The sequence below is a fragment of the Tasmannia lanceolata genome, unplaced genomic scaffold, assembly GCF_043159265.1.
Source record: "Tasmannia lanceolata isolate RefF3 unplaced genomic scaffold, GAP_Taslan_0.1 ptg000015l, whole genome shotgun sequence".
Lineage (NCBI taxonomy): Eukaryota > Viridiplantae > Streptophyta > Magnoliopsida > Canellales > Winteraceae > Tasmannia > Tasmannia lanceolata.
This window is the reverse complement of record NW_027518692.1, coordinates 37,227,322-37,251,599: the sequence shown is the minus strand read 5'-3', so window position 1 is coordinate 37,251,599 and position 24,278 is coordinate 37,227,322. Positions and strand designations below refer to the sequence as shown.

Sequence of the window (24,278 nt, the reverse complement as noted above, 5' to 3'; positions counted from 1 at the left end):
ATTATGAAAATATGGTAGTGCGGATATCAGTTCTAAACATTTTAAAACTTGATGATATTTATTGACAGGCTTCAGGATTCTTTGGTAGTTTTTATTTTTTTAAAGGGATTTGCTTGGGACCAACTTTTTTCAAAGTAGGATTTCCACATTTAGGTAGTAATATTATACATCCAGGATAAGGCAATTTCATATCTTGCTTTAAAATTTAGTGTTAGACATCTGCATTTTGCTTAAATATGAAGCAATCTTTCTCTCTTCTTTTTCTCTTGTAATATTATAATCAAGTACGTGTTTCTCCCATTTAATTGCAGCCAGAATGGATGGCACCAGAAGTTTTAAGCAATGAACCAGCCAATGAATGAGAAGTGAGTGCAAGTTATGTGCTTATTTCAAGAACCATTGATAAGCAGCTCCCTTCCCTTTTTGAAGTTGTTTATGTTGTCTCTATAAGTAAGATTGATGAGGGCATTGCTTTCTTTCAGATCTGATGTTTATAGCTTTGGTGTGATATTATGGGAATTGGCTACATTGGGCATGCCCAGTGGAGTGGGATGAACCCAATGCAGGTAGTTGGAGCTTTTGGGTTCCGACATTGGCCCAGCCCAGTGCACAAGAAGGGGTTCCTTTATTATTTACATATCAGATCAAATGCCAAAAAATGCATGTTTCCTGCATCTCCATAGCTGCCAGTTGGCGGAGGTTCATGGTTGTGCCTCAATTTTTTTTTTTTGGGTTTCTTTTTAGTTCCTTAGATCTTTAGAGAAGAAACTAAACATCAAACATGAACATATCGACATGTTCAACCAATATTGTTAGCTGTAAGCCAGAATAAGTAAAAAAAAAAAAGAGAACAGAATGCGTCATATCACATTTAACATAATCACACTAAAAACTTGCAAACCAGATCACTCCCAACAACATCCACCATATCATAACATAACTATAAAACCCAGCAAAAGGTTCTAAGAACCCATTGCGCCCACTCACAGACAAGAACTAAAAGTCTAAAACTATCACAACTAACATGACAAATTCCAAGAAGGAAACATAAACCTATAATATTAAACAAACAGTACACCCATCTACCAGAGAGTTGATTTTTACAGACGGTCATGACCGCTGGTAAAACCAACGTTCCTTGTAGTGAACAACATATCATGGCGAGCCGCTAATGGGCTCGCTGAGAGGCCTGACTAGTCCGTAGGGTGGGGCCACAATGACTGGTAGTTTGGGTTCAGCAATGAGAGGCATCACTGCTTCGGGGGGGGGGGGGGGGGGGGGGACGGGCTCACTGAGAGGCCTCACTGGTAAGTAGCGGGGTGGGGTGGGGGGAATGGGCACATTGAGAGGCCTTAAGGGTACTTTGGGGGGTTGAGCAATGAGAGGCATCACTACTTCGGGGGGGAGTACGGGCTCACTGAGAGGCCTCACTGGTAAGTAGCGGGGTGGGGTGGGGGGAACGGGCACATTGAGAGGCCTTAAGGGTACTTTGGGGGGTTGAGCAATGAGAGGCCTCACTGCTTCGGGGGGGAGTACGGGCTCACTGAGAGGCCTCACTGGTAAGTAGCGGGTGGGGTGGGGGGAATGGGCACATTGAGAGGCCTTAAGGGTACTTTGGGGGGTTGAGCAATGAGAGGCCTCACTGCTTCGGCGGGGAGTACGGGCTCACTGAGAGGCCTCACTGGTAAGTAGCGGCGTGGGGTGGGGGGAATGGGCACATTGAGAGGCCTTAAGGGTACTTTGGGGGGTTGAGCAATGAGAGGCCTCACTGCTTCGGGGGGAGTACGGGCTCACTGAGAGGTCTCACTGGTAAGTAGCGGGGTGGGGTGGGGGGAATGGGCACATTGAGAGGCCTTAAGGGTACTTTGGGGGGTTGAGCAATGAAAGGCCTCACTGCTTCGGCGGGGAGTACTGGCTCACTGAGAGGCCTCACTGGTAAGTAGCGGTGTGAGGTGGGGGGAATGGGCACATTGAGAGGCCTCAATGGTACTTTGGGAGGTTGAGCAATGAGAGACCTCACTGCTTTGGGGGGGAGTATGGGCTCATCGAGAGGCCTTAGTGGTACTTTGGAACCTCCAAGAAAGTTTTGAGGCTGTGAAAGCTTCGACTTGCTCTCGATGTTTCTTCCTTCAAAGCCTGCCACAAAGGCTACAAGAACAACAGCTAGGACCAGAAACATCTTGCTAAGCTTGTCCATCTTAGCCAGTTTTCTTTTGCAGTGGATGAAGATTGTTAGTGATTTTGCATTTTCAAAATCATGTATATTACATGTTTTAGTGTTTTGGAAAATGTTTTATCAAAAGCGTTTGGGAAAAAGAAAATGTTTTCTTGGAAATATTTGCTTTTACAAAAAGATGTAGAAGTGTAGTTGAAAAAGATAGTTCCACATCGGATGAGAGAAAAGAAAGAGAAGGGCTTATAAAGCACTACCTTTTCTAACTCTTGTTGATTGCACATTGGGTTGAACCCATGGTTGGACCCGCGGGACGGTGCAACGCACCGTTCGCACACGCGCACGCGCGCGCGGCGTGGGCAATGGGCTATAGGGCGCATAGTGGCGCTTTTTTAGGCGCACTTTGCACTTCTCGAATTGGCAATTCTGACTGATTTTACACTCTCTTCTACACTCCTACAAAAATCCCCAAGTATTTCTACATACTGTTTTTCTTTTGTTTACTGTTCTAGATACTGTTTTTCTGCAGAAACAGAATCTAGAGATTTCTCTAAGGCTTGAAATTTCGGAAGGGCATTTCGGGTTTGATTCCGCTAGTGCTACACGTCATCAAACATTAGTAGGGCTTCCCTACTAGGCTTCATTGTATCTTGGAGGCAATTCGCGGATCCCCTTTGCACACTACTAGTGGGGGCGAATCTTGTCTTAAGGAAAGTGATATCACGCCTTGAAGCAACAAGTTTCTGTTTTCTATCATCAACAGTACCCTCAACAAATTTTCCAACAGAGCAATCATGCCACCCTCCTCCCATTTTATAACAAGCTCAGTTTAATGATTTGTGTGTTATTATGTTTCCTTGTTGGGTTAGTGTAAGTCGAGGGGTACGTGGCTCTGGTTTTCCTCAATTGGCATGGTCTTTATAGTCCATGAATGTGGATAACAAGACAAAGAACCTTAAAGGCCCTTTGAAGGAACAATGCTCAGACATCTGCTACTTTCCTTCATTGCCTTGCCATTTTCATGTTTATATGCATGTACTTATGTTTTGAATTTTTTTTTCTTTCTAGAATGTACTTTTATGTCAATGGGTTTGAGTGGTTGAAGTCGATTAGTAGGGTTTCTGCAATCAATGGGTACCGTGAACTTAAAAAGCTACAGTAAAAATGCTCACCAACATGTCACTACTGACTGAGTCAACTAGGCTCGAAGCATTGAGTCAACTCATTGACTCTGACTAAGTAACTAGCCAAATGTAACACATTATAAGGCCTGTTTGGATGGCAGAAATTTTCTTGAAAAGTCTGGAATGGAAAAATATTTGAACTTTTTTTATACACTAAAAAAGATAACTTGAACCAAATGGAAAAATATTTGTACTTATTACTTTTTAGAAAAAATAGATCATATTGTTCAAACCAAATGGAAAAATATGATTGGTTCCAATCTATAGAGTTTCCTATAATGTGCTATTTACATTTAACATTTACAAATTGGATGGTTAGGTTCAGAGAAAAGTTTTGGGGAAGGCATATCTTAATCGGGGCCTATCAAATGAAATGGTTTGGATCATCCAATAGCAAGTTTTAGCAATCCAATTTCATACATACGTGTAATTTTAGTATCCTCTATTGCTATAGGCAAGTTAGTATACACCTTAAAATTTTCCATAGAATAAAAAAAACCCAATGCTTCATTTGTATTTTTTATTTCCCCGCGCCCATAGTATTGGGTGATCTAAATCATTCATTTGTTGGGCCCTCTATGTAGCTAGGTTGTGCCCATATTTTTCTCCGTAGGATGATCCTAACCCTCCAATCCGAGTTTGTATTTTTTATTTCCTTGGGCCCTTATTATTGGGTGTTGTAACTCATTTATTTGTTGGGCCCTCGAGCAAATATGATGAGAGGCTGAAAATCTCATAGACGAAAAAAGGAATGCACTCGATATGGAAAGGGATGGAGGGAATATCCCAAACCCTAATGAAATAGGGAAAACCTTAGCACCCAAACTACTCGATCCCAGCAAGCACTTACTAAATCTCTGAAAGAACTTACTTGGGGTGCACTCAGAATTGCTTCACTAGTGAGTGTTTGGATTTACACAAAAAAATTCCATGAAAAATAAGGGTGTGTTCTTAAACGCTTCTCATTACCCTTTTTTAGGCGTGTAACTTGGGTTGGGTTGGGTTGAGCTTTTGCAAAAAAATGAACTGGAATCAAACCGAACCTAACCTGATTTTATGGTAAAAGCTCAACCCGAATTCCCGAAATTCAACCGGAGTTGCACCCCCAATTTTTTTAAGACAAGGCGAAACAGGCAGAAGAGAATTTGGTGGAGCGACTCCACTTCGCTGCCAAAATTTATCGATTACTGCAAATTTCTGCCGAGTATAGAGCTATAAACACAATAACATACTTGAAAGTCCAAGTTGCGAAGTATCCTTAACAAATCATAGGGCATCTATTCCAACTCTGTGATGATCAAACTGTTCCAAAACATTTCTAAACAAGTCCGAAATTACAAGAAATTCAAAGTTCGTTTTAGCGGAAAGGAGTTGGTTTCGCTCAAATTCTACACCCCCTTGACATGCACAAAACAAATTTTGGAAACTGATATATTCAGCCCCTTATCTTACCCAAGGCACCTCCTTGCAAGGTTTTAAATTTCGACCGAAATCCGACAACACCGAAACTGAAATGTTCCGAAACCGAAATTCCTGAAACGTATGAAATTTCGGTAAAATTTAAGATAAAATATTAATTTTTTATTCCTTTACAGAATTTCAGCCGAAATTTTGGCCCAAAAATGACATTTCGAGCGCCCGTTGCCGAGTTTCGGCCAAGGGATTTCGGCTAAAATTTCAGGTTTCGGATAGGACTGAAATTACCTAGGTAACGGGCCTCGTTGTGTTGACAAAATTAAGAGAATTATATTATTCTTGGATGTACTTACAAGAGGATCAATGTGTGCTTATAGCCTTATATAGAGCACTCACATAATATATATGGAATGGAATCAAGATAATTATAGAAGGAAATAATCCTAATCAAATCTACTTTTTTAATCTCCTTTGCTTGCCTCTTCTAATCCACTTGGCTAATTTATCTAGTTGCTTCATTTAGCCAACTTACCTAATCTACCTCCAAGATGATCCAACGGAGATCTTAACCCAATCGAACCGTTGGATCCCACAAATTCTAACATGTGTAAAAAGAGTTGTCATATCACAAATACACTAACGGGGTGGCCATAGAAATAAAAGGAGGCGAATTTGTTTTGATCATCATGCATGCGGATCCTACTGGACATATATTTGGAGGGAAATAATATATTCGCCCCATTTTTTTTTGGGAAATGATATTTCCCCCTCCCCAGCGTTATCCATTAACTTTCAAAGGTAAGGAAAGACGTTAAAAGGGGGGTGGATTTATAGTCAAGCAGTGAACCATTCTCACAGAAAACGTTGGAGGGGAGGGATTTTATCCGGCAAAGGGGTGGAAAATATCATTCCCCTTTTTTCTCTTGCAAAAGAGTAGACATAAATACACTAGTGGGGGCTGTCCCAGGTAAAAAAAAAAAAAAAGGGGGGGGGGACGAATATATGATTTGTATCATCAAGCAACTGGCTCCCAGTTGTGCTCTTTTCTCGATGATAATTTTCCTTGAAAAAAATGCACATTCCTCATATGAGAAAACCTTTTACAGAAATTTTCAGCTGTCCGATCTTTCTAACAGCCTCTTAATAAGTACAGAGTGCGCCGTTGATCTGTGGGCCAGTAGAGGCGTCTGACCATTTTTCTCTTCCCCTTCATACTGTAGTCTTTCCAAAAAATTACGAGAAACCCTTTCCCCGTCGCCCTGCTTCACCTCTAACCCAAACGAACAGATCTCCGTTCCAGAAGCCCTAACCCTAAGCCTAACCCTAAGGAAGATCATACAACAGGCAATTCATTCATCTCCAAAACCCTAATCTAATTCACCTTTCAAAATTCCATCTTCTGATGCCTTTGTTCGTCTTGACATTGATATTTAAATTTGGGATGAGACCGGGATTTAGGATCCTTGAGAATTTCAAGAGTTGATTTGAATTGAATTTAGGTAGATTTTAGGTAGAATTTCAAGAGTTGATTTGAATTGACCCGCGGGCCTACCAGGCCCGCGGGTCACCCGGTTTTTTTTGCTGTTTTATTCCCACACTATAATAGGATAATCCAAACCGTTCATGTGATGGCTCATAACGTAAATAGGTTGTGCCCAAAAAATCATTTTCATAGGATGACCCTAGCCCTCTAATCTATGGAGGAATTGCATATTATTATTTGGGATTTGCTAGAGTCCATCGCAAAAGGCATTTCGCGGCTGGTCTGTCGCATCCAGCCGCGAAATGCCTTTTACGATGGACTCTAGCAATTCTCTTATTATTTATGGGAACCTCCACAGATCTAAGGCTTAGGATCATCCAATGGAATTGATTTTTGGGGCACAACCTATCTACGTTGTGTTCCATCACATGGACGGTTTAGATCATCCTATAATGTGGCCCATACAGTACTTTCTGAAAAATACAGGACTATAAGGGCTTACACCATATAAAATCTCGATCATTTGGGTTTTTATGGGCACCAGCGTGTCCACCCGGCCCGGCCCAGCTTTGACTGGACCCGTACCGTACGGGCGGGATCAAATTTCAACGGGTCACTAATTTAGTGAGCTGGATCCGTAAATTACGGGCAGGCCGGGTAGACTACGGTCCAGGTCACTTTTTTCCAGGTCTAATTGGTGTGATTCTTAATTTCATACTTTTCCATACGTCATCTAATCATCAGCCATAGTGGCACTTAGTCGCAAACTTTAGTAACATAATAACAAAAAAAGAGCCTCTCTTCAGAGAATTAAATCAAGTAACCCTCAAAAAGTTACACAACATGAATATTATCTATTTTATATGGACAGTTACGGTTGGATCGTTTGCCTTCGAAGTGTTGACAAACTACAAAATGCAATTGCTTCTTCCTTTTTAGATTGATTTAACCTTTTTTTTTTTTTTTTTTTTTGCGGTTTCTTTTCGTTCCTTAGATCTTTAAAGAAGAAACTAACCGTCAAATTTAAACATATCAACATGTTCAACCAATATTGTAAGATGTATACCATAATAAGTAAAAGAAAAATGAGAACAGAATGCACTATCACATTAAACAGTAGCAAACCCATCAACCCAAGAAGTTCATATTACCATAATCACACTAAAACACATGCAAACAAGATCAATATATCCCATTAGCATGCACCATACATATCAAAACATAACTATAAACCCGCCAACAGGTTCTAAGAACCCATGGCCCACACACACACAAAAACTAAGAGTCTAAAACCATCAACACTAACATAACCAAACTCCAAGAAGGAGATCACACTCACACAGAAACTTGTAATCTTAAACAAACAGCACACCCATCTACTTAGTCTCAAAACACTTTCCCCACATACGCAACAAAGCCATAGATCAACCACTACAAGAGAGTTGATTTTTAACAATGGTCATGACCGCTGCCGGTAAAACCAACATTTCTTGTAGTGAACATATCATGGCGAGCCGCTTATGGCGTCAATGGTTTGTTGGAGGGGACTACAGGTTGAGACCAGCGGGGGAGTACAGGCTCTTTGTTGAGAGGGCTGACTACTTTGTATAGGGGGAATACACGGTCACTGTGAGGCTGGACGGGTATGGAGGGGGGGACTGGAACAAGGTTGAAGGGTATAGAGGGGATGCTTCCCAAGCCGGGGATCGGAGTACCGAAACCGAAACATGGGAACCCAAATCCAGGGTCCACTCGACCTATCCCGGGGTTAACAAAAGGACCCCCAAAACCTCCAAGAAAGTTTTGAGGCTGCGAAAGCTTCGACTTGCTCTTGATGCTTCTTCCTTCCAAGCCTGCCACAAAGGCTACAAGAACAACAGCAAGGACCAGCAACATTTTGCTAAGCTTCTTCATCTTCTCCTCTTCTACAATAGATGAAGACTGAAGAGCAATCATGCCACCCTCCTCCCATTTTATAACAAGCTCTACTTAATGATCTATTTAAGTTATCTTTCCTTGTTGGGTTAGTGTTAGAGGGGACTATGGCTCTGGTTTCCTCAATTGGGATAGTCTTTATAGTCTCTGGATTTACGAGCTCCCACCTAACAAAAAAAGAACCTTCAAGGCCCTTTGAAATTTGAATGAGTTCACACATCTAATACTTTCCTTCATTGCCTTGCCATTTTCATGTTCATATGCATGTTCATTTGTTTTGATCTTTTTTGTTGGTTTGTACCTATATGTCAATGGGTTTGACTGGGTGGAGTCCAACTGCCAGAGGCAATCAGTAGGGTGTAGAGATGATTTATAACATTTTAATCTTCTGAATAGGGCCTTGCACAAAAATTTCTTCAAATTGGGGAGTTGAAATCATCGGATTGATGGGATTTTGGGCTGTGGCTAACCTATGGTGAGGCCAATTGATCAATAGTCCAAATCATGATGTATTTCAAGCAAAATGGAGTTGGGGTGTACATAGAAATTGCTTCACTTAGCAAATGTTTGGATCTACGGAAAAAAATTTAAGGAGAAAATTCCATAAAAAATAAGTGTTCATATGGCCCTTCATCATATAATTTCCCTTCCCTGAAAAATATACCATGTGCAGGGATTTTTTATGATGAGTGGGCGTACGAACTTGTAAAGGACATAGGATGAAAGTTATGAAAACCCTTGTTATGAAAAATTATGTCATGTGTGGCTGTGTGGCTGTACAAACCGGTATTTTTACAAAAAAGAATGGTACGGCCCACACCATATGATGATCCAAACCGTCCATTTGATGGGCCACAATGTAAATAGATCCTAACCCTCCGGTCTATAGAGCGACTAAACATTAGTGAAACTTGTATAGATCGGAGAGGATTAGGATTATCCCATGTAAATGATTTTTGGGGCACAACCTTTTTACATTGTGGCCCATCAAATGGACTGTTTGGATCACCCTATGGTGTGGTCCCAACCGTACTTTTAAAAAATATACGAGATCGTACGGCCACACATCTTATTATTTCTACCCTTTTTACAGAGATTTACAGCCGTCCGAACTTTTGTGGAGCCCCTTCATGGGTACAGATTTGGCCGTTGATCTGACCGTTTTTCTTTTCAACTCATTTTGTAGTCTTTCCAGACAATTACGAGAAAACCCTTTGACCGTTGCCCTCCTTCACCTGTAACCCAAAAGAGCAGATCTCCGTTCCAAAAACCCTAACCCTAAACCTAGAAATCTTTCCTCTGAGCTCGGATTTCCCCCAAATCCATAAAAGATGGTGTTAGCGCAACTCGGAGGGAGCATCTCCCGTGCCCTTCAGCAGATGAGCAATGCTATGATCATTGACGAGAAAGTTCTAAATGAATGCCTCAACAAAATCTCTCGAGCCCTCCTCCAATCTGATGTTCAATTCAAGATGGTCAGAGACATGCAGACCAACATTGAAAAGATTGTCAACCTTGATTATCTTGCCGCGGGCCATAACAAAAGGAAGATCATACAACAGGCAATCAATTCATTTCCGAAACCCTAATCTTATTCACCTTTCAAAATTCGATCTTTTGATGCCTTTGTCCTGTCTTTACATTGATGTTGAAATTTGTAGATGAGACCGGGATTTAGGATAAATGAGAATGTTAAGAGTTGATTTGAATTGAATTTAGATAGAAAAATTTGCATCTTAGAGGCCTGAATACGTTACCGAAAAAAATTAGGTAAAACAATGCATATGAGAATTTCAAGAGTTGATTTGAATTGAATGGTTTGACCGTTGGATCTCAAGATCAGCACAATGTAGAAATTTGATGGTGGAGATTGATTCATTTCTTCCGTCGAAGCTGAGATCAGATCCGTTCAGATTGATCTCCTTAATGATTATAGCTAAACCCTAGCATCCACATAAACTTTAAAAATTTGAAATCAGTGATTACAACGAAATTCACAACCTATGACAGTAGAGTTTAATCAACTTGGCCATGAGATTCACTATTAGACTTGATCACTTTAATCACCTTGATACTCTTAGTAAAACCTTTGAAGAAAACTAGCAATCCAACTTGGAGAATTCACATGGCTGGGAGTTGTTGAAATTCAATCAAAAGGGAAGAGAGAATTCACATGATACTGATTCCAGGAAGCTGATTTCTGCAAATTTTGGTTATAGACATGTTCATTACCAAAGAGCTCCTCAGCCATGCTTCTGGATCAAACAAAATAATGGTGGATACAAGCTCAATTCTGATGCTTCTTTGGATAGTGAAGGAGGAGGCATTGGGTGAATCATCAGAGACAGTGAAGAGATGCCTATCACAATCTTCTCCCTAAACACAGATGCAGAAGACATCCACTCACTAGAAATTCAAGCAATCTATACCGGCGTCATTCAGGCTCGTAAACTTGGCATCAATTCCCTCTGGATCGAAGCCGACTCATTTCTTGCTGTTAATGTGATAAACGGCTCAGGATCTGGTCCCTGGAAAAAGCAAGCTATGATTAGAGAGATCATTGAGCATCTTCGAAACTTCTCCTCCTGGAAACTAACTCATGTTTGGAGAGAATCAAATGCAGCAACTGACTACCTATCCAAGCGCTCGTGTCCCTGGAAAGGAGAAGATATCCCTCTCCCGCTTGTGCCCGAGAAGCTCTTGAGCATCATGACTGATGACAGGATGGGGACTGTATACATTCGCTTATAGCAGTTATGTCTTGTTGGTCTGTTCTGTGCTGTTTGATGTCTTCAGATATCCCCCACTATAATGTTTTCTATCCTCTTGTAGTGGGGGCTTCTGTGACTCTCTTCATGCTTTGGCTTCTGTTTTGTTGGGAGTATGTTCCCTCTTTGTTGGCTTTCGAGCCCCCTTACTTCTTGTACGCTTTCTTTCCTCCTTTTAATGAATCTAGTGGGGGTCTTGCCTAACCCCAGCTTACTCATTAAAAAAAAAAACAGTGTACAGCCATGATCCTGGCGCTGCATTTTTGGTTCCACATAGGAAGCGACTCATTTGTAATACAGTGTGCATCCCACTACTACATAGTAGGTCCCACCTTTGATTGATATGTACCGTTCACTTGACATCCCTTGTGTTGGATCCCTCCAAACATAAAAAATGATGCTGATAACGAAATCATAACATCCCATATAATGTGTATTGTAGTAGGGGTGCAACTCGGGTCGGGTTTGATCGGGTTAGGATTACCCTAAACCAACCCGAGATAGTATTCCCTCAACCCTAACCCAACCCAACCCAATCCAAGACTCGGGTTGAGGATGGTCAACGTAACCCAACCCGCCTCTAAATCTCTCAACCCTACTAACCCAACTCATCTAACCTGAAACTCGGGTCGGGTTGGTTCGGGTTCACATTAACCCAAAAATAAATCAAGATAAAATTAGAGGATGGAGCTCGGGTCGGGTTGGCAAGGCCTCAACCCTAGCCCAACCCGAATTTAAATTAGGTTGGCTTTTTCGAACCCTAACCCAACCCAACCTGAGGAAATGCCAACCCAACCCTAGCCAAAATCGAGTTAGCCCGACCCAAGTTGCAACCTAGTGTATTGTTGGCCTTTGAGGGTTTGCCCTAGTGAAGCATTCCTCTTAAGTAGCAAAGTGGGTGTATATACCAACAACAAAGGGGGTGTAAATAATACTTTTCCTGAGTATAAAATATCCCTTGTCCATGTTACAAACATATTAAATATTATCACGAGAGAGAGAGAGAGAGAGAGAGAGAGAGAGAGAGAGAGAGACGTTGGTTGTTGGTCTAAATGGTCTGAATTGATGAAGAGCGTTTGAGTGTCACACCATCTCTGTTCTCTCCATCAATGGCCGATGTTCTTCGATTATTCCACAACTCTCATTCACTTTCGTCTCCCCTAATTTCCCCCTTACAATCGTCCCCAACCTCTACCCAATTATCGGTCCTGCCCAAGCAAAACCCAGATAGGAGGAGTATTACTGTTTCAGAGGTTACTAATTCTGCCCTTACTTTTACGCAGAGGAAAATATCGTCTTCTTTTAAGGTACCCTTTACAGGAAAGCTCTGTTTTTTTAAGTGTATGTGTTTTTTTTTTTGCGCAATTCAAGGAGGTTCTTGAACACCCATATCTTTTAAATAGACGTTTTTTTTTTTTTTTTTTTTTTTTTCAGTTTTTACAGTCTTTATGTTGGGATTCTGTATCTTATTGTTCGATTTGTGATGTGGGTTCTTCATTTTCTGTTCGGTTTCGTTTTACATATCCGGTTAAATTCACTTCCCTGTGGAGAATTTCACTTTCAGGTGAGAGTGACAAATTATAATCTAGGTGTTTCTTGAATGTGTGTATATGAATATCTGGGCAGCATGTGGAGTGTCATTAACTAGGGCTGTAAAAGGGTTTCGAGCGCGTTTTTTGGTAATATATAGGCATTGCTTTGCATTTTGAGAAGTGGGGTTGTTTGTTGGGACCATTATCAGCTAACAATTCAGGGTTTTTTTAGATGACTAGCTTAAGGTATTTTGTTAAACTGGTATGAGCTTAAATAAACGTATTAGAGGTCTAGAAGGTTTACTTTGAGAATTATCGAATGGACTAGAAGGTCTAAAGCATTTTCAATGTCAAGAATCGTGGTCGTTTTGGACATCAGAGAATGCAATGACCTCAGTTGAGCTAATCGGATGCTCTTGGGAATTTGTGTGTTCCAATTAAGCTGATCATCCTCAGTCATCTCTGATATTGTTTATGGTGAGACATTCTCACTGGTTTAGAAGAAAGTATCACCCCAAAGATGTGGTAAAGGCCAAGCGAAACCTAATTGCCATGAGGACATGGGCAGATGTAAGCCTTCCATGATAATTCCTTTTGGCTCTGTGACTGATTGAAGTCTTATGTTGAAGGTCCAACAGATTCCAAGAGTGGAATATTGACAGTGATGTTAAGCTGAGCGAAGGTGATGAATACCTAATCTGTTGAAGTGATGCTCAGCAGGAGGTGTTTGGTGTGTGGTTTTTGACTTTGGTCTGAGTACTGGAAAGGTTGATTAGGAGTAAGAGCTGAAACAAAATCTAGTCCATCGGGTTAGCCAATGGGATGGTGAAATTCACTTAATGAATTTCTAAAGGATTAATCCAAGGAGGCATGACATTTGTACCTTAAGTATTAGGAGGTTCTTCCATTTTTACTCAGTAGGTTTTTTTTTTTTTTAAAATGGCTTTACTCAGTAGGGTTTGAGGTACCTTATTATGAAGATATGGCGAGTGCAGACTCAAACATTTTGACTTGAGAATTTGCGGCTATCTTTAATGTTCTTATAAGAATTTCTATACCTTTTGACTTCGGATTCACAGCTGTCTTAGAGGATCTAAGTAGACTTTGGTTTGAGTAAAATGTATTGCGTAGAACTTTAAGGCACACGTACCTATTTTGGGTTCATGCGGTTTCTTTATAAGATCAAGATTGCAACATAGGATGCCACTCAAAAATTATATTGCAATGCAAATAAACAAGGAATTATGTGTTCCCAGCTCAGGAGGTACAAAACCCGGACTAAGGTTTTTCTGTAGAAGCGTTTCTATAAAAGATGTTGAAAACATCTCTTGATATTAATTCAGCCACGGATTCCTTCCAATAGATCCTTAAGTTCGGACTTAAATACCCTTTTGGAGTTTACTCATTTTGTTTCAAGTATTTAGAACTGAAGGGTATTTTTTCAATTCGAGTGTAGCAGCATATTATATTTTCTTGCACAATTAAGGCATTTTGCAAATGATGTGAGTTATCTCTTCCGTAAGACTTCAGTGGAGGGTTATGAACTTTTTTTATGTACATGTTCCCTCACCTCCTGCCCTGCCATAATGTTACGATCAAGAGGGTGAGAGAAAGGGTTGAATTGGGTATCCCAGAATCTATTGATGCAGGATACCCTTTTTCTTGTGTAGGAGGAAGAATCATGGGAATCTAGCATTTCTTTGGCTATTTGAATTGTGGAAGGGACAAAGATATGGCTTAATTCAAGTCCATTTAAATGTCTATTTTATGCATGGCTGTTTTTTTACTGACTTTTACACGATAATTATCAAGTTTTTTTATTCACGGTAATTGTGTATTTTATGCATGCTTGTTTTTACTGAGTTATGGTTTAATTATCAACTTTTTTAATCACACATGTATCTTTGATTCTGTCTTCCGAGCTTCAATAAAGTTTCTACTGGATTGAACTCTGCATAACTGCTAAGCAATTCTTTTTTTCTTTCTTTCTTTTTTTTGTATCTTTTTCTGTTTGTCTGTAAATGTACTCATCTAGGGAAAACCAAATGAGGTTGTCCATGTGCTTCACACCAAAATATCTCTTATTGAAAGATATCATTATGTAGTTGTTGTTGCATTGCCTTTGTCTTAAGATGCTATGTTGGCTATAGCTGCTACACAACTTTAAACTTAAGTTTCATTATCTTCTGATGAAAGTTCCTTTACTTGGTTTTGTTTGTAATTATAGAAAATATGCTAGTAGATCTTCTCTTATGGCTTCTAGTCTTTTCATGTTGGACTTTTCATTTTAGGTACACGCAACTGTTGCTGAAAATGATAATGCGCCAAAATGGTGGGAAAAAAATGCAGCCCCAAATATGATTGATATTCATTCGACACAAGAATTTTTAAATGCATTAAGTCAAGCTGGAGATAAACTGATTATTGTTGAATTTTATGGCACTTGGTGTGGTTCTTGTCGGGCGTTGTTTCCAAAGGTGACTTTTCTTTGTTTCTTTTCCTTTATCTTTGTTTTTAAATCACCCATCTATGTTTAATTGATATTCCAAAAATTATTACAATACTTTGATATTATTTGTTCTAAGCAAGCTATAAATAAACCCACTGGAGCGTAATGCTAAAAATGCTTGGATAGTGCTTGCTACCTTTAAGGAAGAGAAGTAAAATGGTTCAAAGTTCAAACATTGCTGTGATTATAATCATGGTTTTAAATTTTGGTTTCGGCATCAATTTCGGCCTTGGCCGAAACTGAATTTCGACCGAAATCACGTACACAATAAAAAGCAATATTTTATTCTTTACCAAATTTCGGCCGAATTTTTGAAAAATACTATATTTTTTAAAAAGTATTCAATTTCTCAATAGTTTGGAACTTTGGTCCGAAATTTGATTAGTCCGAAATTTCGGATTTTGGTTTCGGTCCCAACCGAAATCCGAAATATTTTGGACGAAATTTAAAACCAAGATTATAATTGAACCTCGACTCTGTTCGAGGCTTCACTCTATTTGTCTTGCATGATCTCTAAGACCTGTTGCTATTGTTCATGTTTATAATGGCATCGGTGGTTAGTGTCTTCCATGTAAATGAGTTCAGATCCAGAAAAGAACATTCAGAAGATGGTGTAGGACTTTCCACTTTTGTTGAGCTCCCTCCTAAAACACTATTGTTGAGCTCCCCCTAAGACTCCTATAATGATTGGGAAAAAATAGTTTCATAAAGTGTGACATGGCTGGAGATACTATATAAACATGAAGTGGTGCCATAACAATGACAGTCTTTATGTTTGTTTCTGCAGTCACAAGAATAGCTAATGTGACCTGACCAATAATTTCTTGTAATGAGGTTTATAAATGTGTACTTTAGGGATTCAGCGAAAATACCTGCGATCAGAGTAGTGTAGACCCAACTCATCTTTGATTAACGATGAACACCAAATTGTTAAACACGTTTGTTCAAAGAAATTTGTGAGTACTAGTCTTCCTCCTCGAGGAGAGTAGCTTTCACTTTGTTCTTCCTTTTCCTTTGGCTTGTATTTGACCATCTCGGTTCCCTGGGCTTTGCCCCTTTTCTTATTAATATCAGTTGCCATTCAGGAAATTTTGGCGTACCACTGGTGAAGATCGTGGATTATTGTCTCAGTAATATAATCCTTGCGATCCACTTTGGTATTCTGTCCAGACATGGCTGTTATTAAACATATCTATAGCTGTTAAGATAGTTTTGAATTAATAATTTGCCCAGTCTTCCATCAGTACAAAATTGTGTTATTCTTTGGTTGAAATATTCTATAACAAAATTATTATTAACACAACTCTAGGAAATATACTTTGAACATTCAAATGAAGGTTGACTAGTGTATCTCTTGTAATTCGAGACCATATGGCTGAATAGCTATAGGTTGGACTCTTATTCAGCAACCACCTAGCTCTGTATTGTGTCCGATCATCTCGATCAGGACTTTTGTTGCTTTTTTCTCGTTGCCAGTTAATGAAATTTGATGCTATTCAATGCTTATATATAACATATTACAGGTAAAGCACATTTATGTGGTACAATACATATACATATACATATATATAGTCGAATACATATAGCTTAGTATCTTGATTGTAAGCATAGTATTAAATGTTGGTTGTCATATGTTGATGTCGGTCCTCATCGGCACGAAATTCACCAGAAGTGTTTTTGTTGCAATAAGTCGACCGATATGTCAGCCATGTCTGTGTCATTTCAGTCAAGTATATATTTTACAAGATTCTGTCGACATATTGACATTCTGTCATAAGTGTCTAAAACCTAGTTTTCGACTCTAAACATCGAGTGTGATTTTTTGGTTTTCTTATATTCTTTCTACAATTAACGTGCAAAATGCAAATGCATCAACTAAGATGCATTTGCACATGGATTAATCCATGAAATGCCATTTTTCATGGATTTAATCCATTAAAACAGGGAAAATATATTTTTGAGACAAATCTATCAAATATGCAGTATAGGTTCTACTTTTGTATATTCTTGCCTGATCTACCGATTGATGGAGTTGTTTTTTCATTTCAAAAATTATTTGTTTATTTTTGTTGAAAATTCTTTAAAGTAAGGGAATAATTAAATTCTTGGATTAAAAATAATTAATTTCATGTCACCGATTGTTCGATGTTTTAAAACCATTATGGAAGTATTTCTTGCTTATGATGATTTATAAGTGTATTTGTGATTATTCCGACATTTCCTGAAATTTCATCTTAAATTTCAACCATTTGTGTATGTTTTCATACATTTCTATGATTTTACAGGATTTCCACATAAACATCTGATCAAAACTGACATGTTTCCGTTTCCATGGAGACAGACATGTATTTAAAACAGTGATTGTAAATTGTAAATCTTGAGAAAAAAGATGAAATTCCCTCAGCACAGTTTGTATACATTATAAAAGACTTTTAGACTAACAATCCTCCAAGAAAAGTGAGCTTGAACTATTTTGGAGACATCAATTGAATATTTTAGAAAATCTCCCGAGGAACTATTGGCTTTTCTGGAAATTATTGAGGAATTTCCATACTTAGCTTCAAGTGATATAAAAACAGCGCCTCAAGTGACCAAAGTGGAAAAACTTAGGATGCATTCAATTTCGTATGTGGTCTCTCGACCAGTTTTCGAAGTTTTTCATCATGGATTTAGGGTTTTCTTGGGACCATCTATAAAGACCAAGATCTCTTTGAATATGGGATCTTCCTTTTACAAATTTATAGATTGGTGCACAAAGAATAATTTTTTTTTTTTGAATATGGGATCTTCCTCCTACAACTTTATATAATTGTGATTGGTGAACAAAGAATTTTTTTGTATGAGATAGAGATACCTTTATTGAAGTATAGAAAATGATTGAGATTACAAAAAGACAAACAATACAATAATGAGAATTTTCTCTTTGAATTCCATGCTGTCCATGTTGCATTGAGATTGATTAATGTTGGCATTTCTTCCCTCAGTTCCTCATATTGCTCTCTTAAATCTCAGCGGTATGCATATCCATGTTGACACAGTGGAAAATTAAAGGGTCATGCCATGGTGATGTAGATATCTGGATTGTGAAATAACTTCTTATTGATGTTTCAGCTCTGCAAGACAGCTGAAGAACACCCTGACATTATGTTCTTAAAGGTGAACTTTGATGAGAATAAGCCAATGTGCAAACGTTTGAATGTAAGAGTGCTTCCTTATTTTCATTTCTATCGCGGTGCAGATGGACTATTGGAGTCCTTTTCATGTTCACTTGCTAAGGTAGGTAATTCTGTTCATACCTTATTTTCATGTCGATTTTATTCTTTTAAATTGTAATTGATATGTCTGTTTTAATTTAAAATAGAATTGGCTTCCACATGTCACTAGGATGAGAAATCATATCCATATAGAAGAACTTTGTCACTCTTCATGGTTTATGTTGTGATTAGTCATCGTGACTTTCAGTTGGTAAATTTCGTTGTCTGTTTTACTGTTGCGTTGAGCTGATTATGACAAACACATTCATGCTCTGTAATGTTGAAACCAACAAAAATAATTTCTCGCGATAATTAATTTCTCTGGACACCCCATCCCAAATTTTTGAGGATTACATACCTCTTGCATTAAGTTTTAACAGAATGGTCAACCGGCTCTATTTTTGGTGAAAGAAGAGAAATGCTCTTCAAAATAAAAATATTTTTTCTTTCGTTTATCCCCATTTACAAAATCCTCAAGCAATATCTTTCCTTCCCCTGTCTCTTTGTTTCCCATATCTCTATGTTTGAAAATTGAACAGGGCATAATTGCCATGATTGACGAGAGGAAGGGAGGGAGGGAGGTGTCCAAATTGTGGGTGAGCATTTGCAAAAACCGATATTACAGGTGGTTTCTTGCAATATTAAAAAGCTACAACTGGCCAAATACGGAAACCTTTTAGCTTAACTAAATTTTATTCTACTTGAGGGCATGCAGTGCTCAATAATTCTCTGCATCTAAATGGAGGAAAGAGAGGTTTTCCCTGGATTGTATCAAATCACATATGAAAGCCTTTGAGATCAACATCAGTTACTGATTGCCTGTACCCTGTAGGGCTTCCACCTGATGTTCGACATTTGCAAAAATGAACTCCGTCAGTTGAACTGTTGAAGGCTAACTCGCATGACTTGGAGTTAGAACCATACATTTTCATTATGAGAAATTTGAAGTGAATGTTACTCCCTGGTTAGGACCTGCCTCGACCTGTATAATACATGAGGTTCTGAAATTTACTTGTCATTCCTGATGGGATTCATTGCTCTTCTCTCATCATTCTAGAATTCGTTGGAGAACTCAGTGACTTAAGCATGAGAATGGGCTATGATAGCCATCTAGTCAGTAGGATATATAGTAATAAATAATACGCTTAGAGAATAGAGTTGTGAGCACTTCATTTGGTTTAATTACTGTAATTCCCTTGGTGAGAAACAGAGTGGCTTATATTCCTTCCTGGACAAAATTTGCAGTCAACTCTATTTGCAATTTAGGAAATAATGGAGGGGGAACTCCTTATCTTTGTAACTTAGAAAGATTCAGCATTTGGAAGTCCCACATTGTAACAGGTTCAAAGCTGTGCTTCCAATCTTTCTTTTGATTACATGTGTGCTTCCGGCAACCGATAGTTTAATTTTTCCACCAGCTGCTGGTTGCAGATCTTGTTTCCTAATATCGTAGATGGGTGGGTCCTGGGTTTCATCCAATGAGTGTAGTCTGCAGACCACCGTTCTTATGTTCTTGGAATCCGGCACCTTGATGAATACCATATATTTCCGTTTTCATAGGTTTCACTGTAAGAAACTTGATTTCTCCTCTTTTCTCTTCTGTCAGTTTCTGACTGAGCATGTCTATGTGACTGTTTTCAGTTTGCTCATAGAAGAAAAATCTGTTATCAGTGTGCTGCAGATTTTATGATTTTTTTTTTTGTTTGTTTTTTGAAATGATTCAACTTTATTAATGAAGCAAAACCACGACCGAGAAAGTCTTGGGAACACAGTTTATGACTCAGAGGGTTTTAATCCTTGTTACGTTCTTGCCATCTTCCAGTTCTGCATTCTCCCCAGGCATCAACTTTGGGTTATGATTAGAATGAATGGGAAATAGATTCTTTCCAATTCTTAGGATTCTTTTGAATTTGAAAAGCCACTTGTTAAGTCATTAGTATCCAGTATATATACCCTTGATGTATGAAAAGAGGATCGTTTCAGTACTGCATGCTTTTCTGTTACGGGGGCAACACTACCGTTTAAAAAAATGAGAAGCTATAAAAAACAACAGAAAACATTTGTTTTATTTCTAAATGAGCACAATGCCAACAACTAAATTATTCTTTCTTTTCTACTATATTCCATTACTTCTGAGAGATTGATGAAATAATGGTTATCATGAATGTTAACTGAGAGAGCACCGCTTAAGATGGTTTGGACATATCCAATGTAGGCCTTTGGATGCTCCGGTGAGAAGAGGTGACTCGTGCCAAGTTGATGGAGTAAAAAGAGATAGGGGCAGACTGAAAACAACTTCGGTAGAAACAGTGAGGAAAGACTTGATAGCTAGGAACATAACAAAGAACATGTCCTTGGATAGGAGAGAATGGAAGAAAATGATCCACGTAGATGAACCCAACTAGTGTCAGGATTAGACTTAGTCATTTTGAGCCGGGGATTCTTTCACCTTCATCATGAAGATTTTCTAAAGGATTCATTAGCCGACCCAATTGGTTTGGGGACAAAGGCTTAGTTGAGTTGAGTTGTATAAATGTTAACTGAGCATATATCATTAACTGTTCATATTGGCAATGGTTGGGACGACAAAGCTGAGCTATTTGAACTTTGAACTCATGGCCTTATGTAACGAAAACCGAAGCATTGCATTCTCTTTTCTGTTTCATATGCTTATGTTCTCACACGGATTTCTTTTTCACTGACCATGTTGTCAAATATCCTGCAGTTTCAGAAATTGAAGGATGCTATTGAAACACACAACACTGCTCGTTGTAGCATCGGTCCGCCTTTGGGTGTCGGAGAACTTAACCTTGTTGATACCCCTAATTCAATGGACAAGCCTGCAGAAGCCAGTTCCAAGTAGTCCTTACCATTCCCTTTCTATTTTATATCCCGGGTACACGTCTTCTACTCTTATTGTACATGTCCAATTCTATTCTAAATGATTCGAGCAAAAATGTTGTAGAATATTCTTTTCGTTCTTCCTTTTGCAAGCGCTTCAGAATTGTATGAAGAGAAATTTCAAGGCATGGAAATCCATGTTCTTGGCTCAATTTTTAAATTTGTGTTTTAATATAAAGCTTCTGAATTACGGTAATCAATTTCACATTGTGGAGGCGTTCGAGATTTTTTCTTTCTTTGCAATCATGTGTGTGCTGAATACTACAGTGTATCCTCTTTAATCAGAACCAAAGGATTATAAAACCAAGTCAGGTTTGAAGGATATATTTGATCTTTTTTCTGTTCTGGGTTCTCTACTTTTGATCCATTTCTCTTATTCTGTGGTAATGGAGAGTCGCGGAAACTGGAACTGTGATGCTTCCACACACACACCCTTACAAGGAGGCATGACACCCATGTTGGTTATTTCTACATGTACAAAAGTAAATTCAAACAAATAAGACAAACTGACATTGTAAACATGCCTAGATTTATGAGTGTCATTACCATTTCCCTTTTATAATTCTATTGAGCATCGTATTGAGTGAAAAAACAAAGGAAAGAGCTAAAAAAAGGATAGGGAGGTTTCAAATAGTCATCACTAAAGCCCTGTTTGGATATTACATGAATTTTCTGAAAAAGTTTGAAAAGGGATTTCTTTTTTCCCCCAAAATTCAGACCTTTAAATTATATCCCCTAAAATTTATGAGATACCTCTAAATTGTGGAAACAAAAAGAATCCTAGGAAAATTATTTTCTCAAGAAATGTTTTTCCTGCAATCCAAACAGGGCTTGTTTGCACCATTTTCCTTGCATTTTCACCATCTTGTTTGCCTTTTTCCTGAAAATGAAGTGATGTTGGGAAATGCTTGATACTTTCCAACAATCCATTAATAAGTCACCAATCGGTTGGCTAGGATCATTCCACAGAGGGAGATCAATAGATCATATGATATGGTGTTCCATGTTGGGAACCACAAATTAATGTTGATTAGGGGTCTCAATTGGACCCACACAGTCCGATGGTTCCAAAAGATTCTGACATTAGACAGGATTTGGGCACATCAACTGGATTCGAAACATGTCCATTGGATCCCATACGTGGTGTCCTAAATTATTTCTGATAGCCACAATCAAATAGGAAAAACTATAATGGGATTTAACAGATTAAAATTTCGACCGAGTCTTGAATTAACTATTCATCCGTCTCAATTATCAAAACTAATTAAATTCTAGAAATTGATTAAACATCCCCATTCCTCCTATATCCAGCATTTGGTGGGGATTAGAATGGATCGTTTCAACTCCATTGATTCCTTCCACAGCTAATGCTTCAATTTATTGGCTCATCGCTAATCCTTAATTTAAGCCTAATTATAAACACAACTATTTGATTTGCTGATGTTAATCTGTTGGGGTGTCAGTCGAGTCGGGTTGCCAAAATTTGAACTCGGTTGACTCAAAGTTGATCATAGGAGGATCCTAAGTTCCTAACCCACCAATCTAAAGGACTAACATTATAGAAACCTCTGCAGATCGGAAGGTTAGGGTTATCCCATGGAGATGAATTATGGGGGTACGACCTATTTATGTTGTAGTCCATCAAATGAACGGTTTGGATCATTATAAATAGGCCCCACTCTACTTTCTGAAAAATACTCGACATCACGCGCTCACATCATATAAAATTTTACGAATAAGATTAGAGGAATAATAGAATAAAGGGCGCCTTTGCAAAAATCAGCTTCAAGGGCGCCCTTATTTCTTTGGTTTTTTTGCAAGGGCGCCCTTCATTCTATCATTTCTCGTAAGGGATAACTTAAAATAGAGAAAAATTTCTTGAGTGATCATTCTTTCGTTAACTAGAACAACATGGTACGTGAATGGTGATCGGTGATCAAGTTCATAAATATTGTCGCCCATCACGAGTATGGCCTATTGCCCTTGGTCCCACCCTCATCGGATGATTCTAGACCGTTGATCAAGCATGATGAAAAGATGTGTTTAATCTGTTAAGTTTTTTCACACCCATCTTGCAATTTAGATCTCCGTTAAAAAAAACTCTGTATAAACGAAAGGAAACAGTAGGAAAAGAGGTTTTCCTTGTTCCTTGGGAACAACTTGAAATGAGTCACTGGTTTTATGATCCGATTGAAAATTTTACAGAGTCAACTTGGCGAGTTTTCTTCAATCTTTCTCTTTGTGAGACTATATGTTGGTCGAGGTCCTCGGAGACGGTTCTTCTTTTTCGTCTGCATTGTTATTACTTTAGGTGGCATGTGGTTTGGCTTCTTACAAGGAAATAGTGGCACCCGAATGGTGTGCATTTCATTAAATAGTATGCTTTTGACATCCAAATTTATTAGTCTATGATGCATTCGACCCTTTGTTTTACTTGGGACAAGCCCCTCTAGTGTTAAACAGTAGTCATAAATACACCAGAGGGGGCTGTCCCAAGTAATAAAAGGGCAAATATAACCCTTACCTTTTCTTTTGACCCCCTCAAAACTAGTGATCACTTCTATCTCTGTTAGTCTTCTTAAGTAGAGGAGCTAGTAAGACCTAAAACCATTATATTTCTTTGAGAGAGAGAACCATCAAAACTTGCGGAAGAGCCAGATAACTAGGAAGTCCAATCAAAACTTGCGGAAGAGCCATAGAACTAGGAAGTCCAGTCAAAGGATGATAGACGCTCTTGGTTATTAGGTAAGCTAAGATTGTGGTGCCTTTAATTGCTGGAGCCCAGCGAGCTTACTTATGGGTTTTGTTGTTTGTTTTTGCGATGGTGATCTTACTTTTCTTTTTTTATTTTGTTGCTTTGTCTTCCCTATCCTCTTTGTGATCATGGTTTAAAATTTCGGTTTCGGTAACCGTTTCTGACCCCACCAAAAATCGAAATTTCAGTCCGAAATTTGGAAATTTGGTTCCAAATTCCAGACCCAAATTTCGAAAATAATATCATTAAATCGAAATTTCTGACCGAAATTACTGAAATTTCGGACCGAAATCCGAAATTTGGTAAATGGTGAAAAATTGAATTTCGGAAACTGAAATTTCGGATTTCGGTCGAAATTTTAAACCATG

At 38.7% G+C, this 24,278-nt stretch overlaps 2 protein-coding genes across 2 annotated transcripts; both read left to right on the top strand.

The window, feature by feature from the left end:
• The first annotated feature begins 10,546 nt into the window (after nt 1-10,546).
• On the top strand, nt 10,547-10,942 carry LOC143891980 (uncharacterized). Its single transcript, XM_077396463.1, has one exon. It carries the CDS (start codon nt 10,547-10,549, stop codon nt 10,940-10,942), a length of 396 nt encoding a protein of 131 aa, XP_077252578.1.
• Nucleotides 10,943-11,958: 1,016 nt separating this feature from the next.
• On the top strand, nt 11,959-21,333 carry LOC143847036 (thioredoxin-like 2, chloroplastic). Its single transcript, XM_077355700.1, has 4 exons — nt 11,959-12,266; nt 14,783-14,968; nt 18,112-18,276; nt 20,980-21,333. Exons 1-4 carry the CDS (start codon nt 12,069-12,071, stop codon nt 21,115-21,117), a joined length of 687 nt encoding a protein of 228 aa, XP_077211815.1. The 5' UTR covers nt 11,959-12,068; the 3' UTR covers nt 21,118-21,333.
• The last annotated feature ends 2,945 nt before the right edge of the window (nt 21,334-24,278 follow it).

What these genes read in the sequence shown, in the direction of transcription:
- LOC143891980 (XM_077396463.1), top strand. Translation starts at nt 10,547, where the DNA reads ATGCCTATCACAATCTTCTCCCTAAACACAGATGCAGAAGACATCCAC.
- LOC143847036 (XM_077355700.1), top strand. Translation starts at nt 12,069, where the DNA reads ATGGCCGATGTTCTTCGATTATTCCACAACTCTCATTCACTTTCGTCT. An exon ending in AAATATCGTCTTCTTTTAAG is followed by an intron (nt 12,267 to 14,782) that starts GTACCCTTTACA and finishes TTTTCATTTTAG; the next exon opens with GTACACGCAACTGTTGCTGA. An exon ending in GTCGGGCGTTGTTTCCAAAG is followed by an intron (nt 14,969 to 18,111) that starts GTGACTTTTCTT and finishes TTGATGTTTCAG; the next exon opens with CTCTGCAAGACAGCTGAAGA.